The following is a 2,866-nucleotide window of genomic DNA, read 5'->3' as shown; positions in this document are numbered from 1 at the left end:
AATAAGTTTTCTTATTTTCCATAGAATGAGAAAACTTCATCGCAATTTTTTTTCCCTCTAAATATTTGGATCAATATTGGAAAAAAAAATCACCTAATAAATACAAATCATTTAACCTTAATTTTACTCGAACTTAAATGACTGTTGACACAAAAATACAATTATGATCAGTTGAGCTATGCTTAAAAGAAAAAAAAAACTTCATCACAATTACTTATGAAAGACAAGTAATAATTATATAAAATGAACCTGGGCCTCCAGCATTATTAAGAGCAATTGTATGTATCTCAAATGTCATCCTAAAATATTTATCTTGTATAAGATTGTTCAAATAAGAAATGATAATCTCTCTTTAAATTTAGAGTGTTACTTTCTCTCTCTTTAAATTTTATTTTATTACTTTTTGTTGGAGAAAGAGAGAGATGCTTTAATTTCTATTGACTTTTTCTTTTAAAAAAATAGTTATCTAATTAAAATAATATTAACTCATTTATATTTGAAGAGTCTTTTAGAGAATAATATTTTTTTTCACTCTTTTATTTGCCACATAAGTAAACAAATAAATATTTGAAGAGTAAAATTTATAGAGGCTTTTGAAGATGCTCTAACATTCATCTAGCGATTGATATATCTACACTTTATATTCTTATATATTGTATAATTTTAACATCGAATAATGAATATTTTGATATAATATCTTAGAAATATAACATTATTCTCTCATTTAAGTTATATACAATAGTTGGTTCAACTATATAAAATCTTTTATGATAGGGGAAAGATTATGAAATTAGAAAACCGCTCATGTGAATAATAATAAAATTTGATTACTCTCACGTTACAAATAAAAGAAAAGACGCGCCAGTTAATTTGAAACGCGATCTTTCTTTCCTAAATTGCCATCATTATTAAGAACTTGGCATGGTCCAATGCTATGCATGGAAATTGAAGCCGAAGTGTGGCCATTTAATTTAAAGCAAGTAAAAAGGACAAGAATCTGGTGTGAGGCCAACTGAAAATTGCGCTCAAAAGGTGAAAGTGGTGAACATCAAAAAATTTGGCATTAAAGGCCCACAAAACAGTAGCTCTGGCTCATTGAGTCGTGGCAGTGCAGTAAGTGAAAACGAATAGGGCCAATGATGTCATTTTAGCCGAGCGTTACTAGCAGTTCTTTTTACTCCCACGGAGTTTATCTGACTTGACAAAGCACCTACTATACAAACAAAAAAACTCGACTACCCGGCTTAAAAAGTGGATTCATGCCTTTGTCCCACTGGCTTAGGTCCACCACCACCACTGTACCAAAATCTCGTGATACTTTGTCTCATAAATAGTCTGGTGATATCAACCAATTGGTAATTACCGTTTGGAAAAAAAAAAAATTCCCAAAAGGAAAGTTAAAGGGCAAATTAAAAAAAAAAAAAAGAAAGCTGGCCGGATGATTTTTTTCCAGGTCAACAGTCGCCGGGATTAAGAATCGTCCACCGACCCCTTCTTAACAGCTTTGCATTATAAGTTTTATTGACTTCTGCATAATTTAAGGAAATGACAACAATTATTTGTACCAATTCATTATTAATTGATTAAATTGTAATAATGCTTTTTTGGGCTATTATTCAATATTCCAAACTTCAACCTCTTCGGTTGATTGGGAATGGGATTCAGAGAGAATAAAGTAAAACAAAAAAAAGGTTAAAATAAAATAATGTAATGTAGGAAAAATATATATATATCTATATATATATATATATATATATATGTAAAGAGAGAGAGAGAGAAAGAGTGTTAGAAGGAGAGAGAATCTGGTGGGTTTTGAGCTGTGATTTAGCTGTCTCTTGATTGTATTAGTTCTCACACCCACATACACTCCCCTTTCTGTTCACACATATCTCCAAAAAACCTAGAAAAGACCCATCTCTCTCTCTCTCTCTCTAACCCCTCTCAACTCAAGTCTCAAACACCAAGCGTAAAGAGCCAAAGCGGAAAACTAAATCTTAAAATCCCACACACACTCTCTCTCTCTTTCTCCATATTTGCCTCAGATCTCAAGGCGAACAAAAATTATTCAGCAATTCCCATTTGCAATCTGAGCTTGGAAAGAGAGAGAAGAAAAAAAAGGAAGAGCAGCTTAAAAAAGAGAAAAGAAAGTGGCATTTGGCAAATCAGATGTCTCAAGTGAGATGAAGAAGAAGACCCATATCAGCCGTCATCTCTCACTTCCCATTGTCTTCTTCTTCCTTAGCACAGTCTTGTGCTGCTGCTTTGGCTCTGCTGCTGCTGAGGTGGTTCCCATTGCCGGCCATGGTGGCCTCACTGATGCTGAAGCTCACTACATCAGGCAGCGGCAGCTGCTTTACTACAGGGACGAGTTTGGAGACAGAGGAGAGAATGTTACTGTAGACCCATCCCTTGTTTTTGAAAACCCAAGAATCAGGAATGCTTACATAGCATTACAAGCTTGGAAGCAAGCTATTCTTTCTGATCCTTACAATTTAACTGCAGATTGGGTTGGATCTGCTGTCTGCAGCTACACTGGCGTCTTCTGTGCTCCTGCTCCTGATAACAAGAGGATCAGAACCGTCGCCGGCATTGATTTGAACCACGGTGATATCGCTGGGTACTTGCCTGAAGAGCTTGGCTTGTTAACTGATCTTGCATTGTTTCACATAAATTCAAATCGGTTTTGTGGCACTGTTCCTCACAAGTTTGAGAACCTCAAGCTGCTGTTCGAGCTGGATCTTAGCAACAACAGGTTTGCTGGTAAGTTCCCAAAGGTACTTCTCAGGTTGCCTCAACTCAAGTTCTTGGATCTGAGATATAACGAATTTGAAGGCACTGTGCCTAGAGAGCTGTTGACAAAGATAAC

The 2,866-nt window shown here is 35.2% G+C and overlaps 1 protein-coding gene across 1 annotated transcript in view; it reads left to right on the top strand.

The window, feature by feature from the left end:
• The first annotated feature begins 1,783 nt into the window (after window positions 1-1,783).
• LOC18055838 (leucine-rich repeat extensin-like protein 3) overlaps window positions 1,784-2,866 on the top strand; it is a 2,569-nt gene continuing 1,486 nt past the window's right edge. Inside the window, 2 exon segments of the mRNA XM_024178429.1 lie at window positions 1,784-2,864; window position 2,866. The exon segment at window position 2,866 is cut by the window's right edge and continues 779 nt beyond it. Of these exon segments, the coding sequence (XP_024034197.1) occupies window positions 2,181-2,864; window position 2,866 (685 nt within the window). The 5' untranslated portion in view covers window positions 1,784-2,180.

This window comes from Citrus clementina, unplaced genomic scaffold, assembly GCF_000493195.1.
Source record: "Citrus clementina cultivar Clemenules unplaced genomic scaffold, Citrus_clementina_v1.0 scaffold_1, whole genome shotgun sequence".
Taxonomy (NCBI): Eukaryota; Viridiplantae; Streptophyta; class Magnoliopsida; order Sapindales; family Rutaceae; genus Citrus; species Citrus x clementina.
This window is presented reverse-complemented; position numbering and strand designations above follow the sequence as displayed.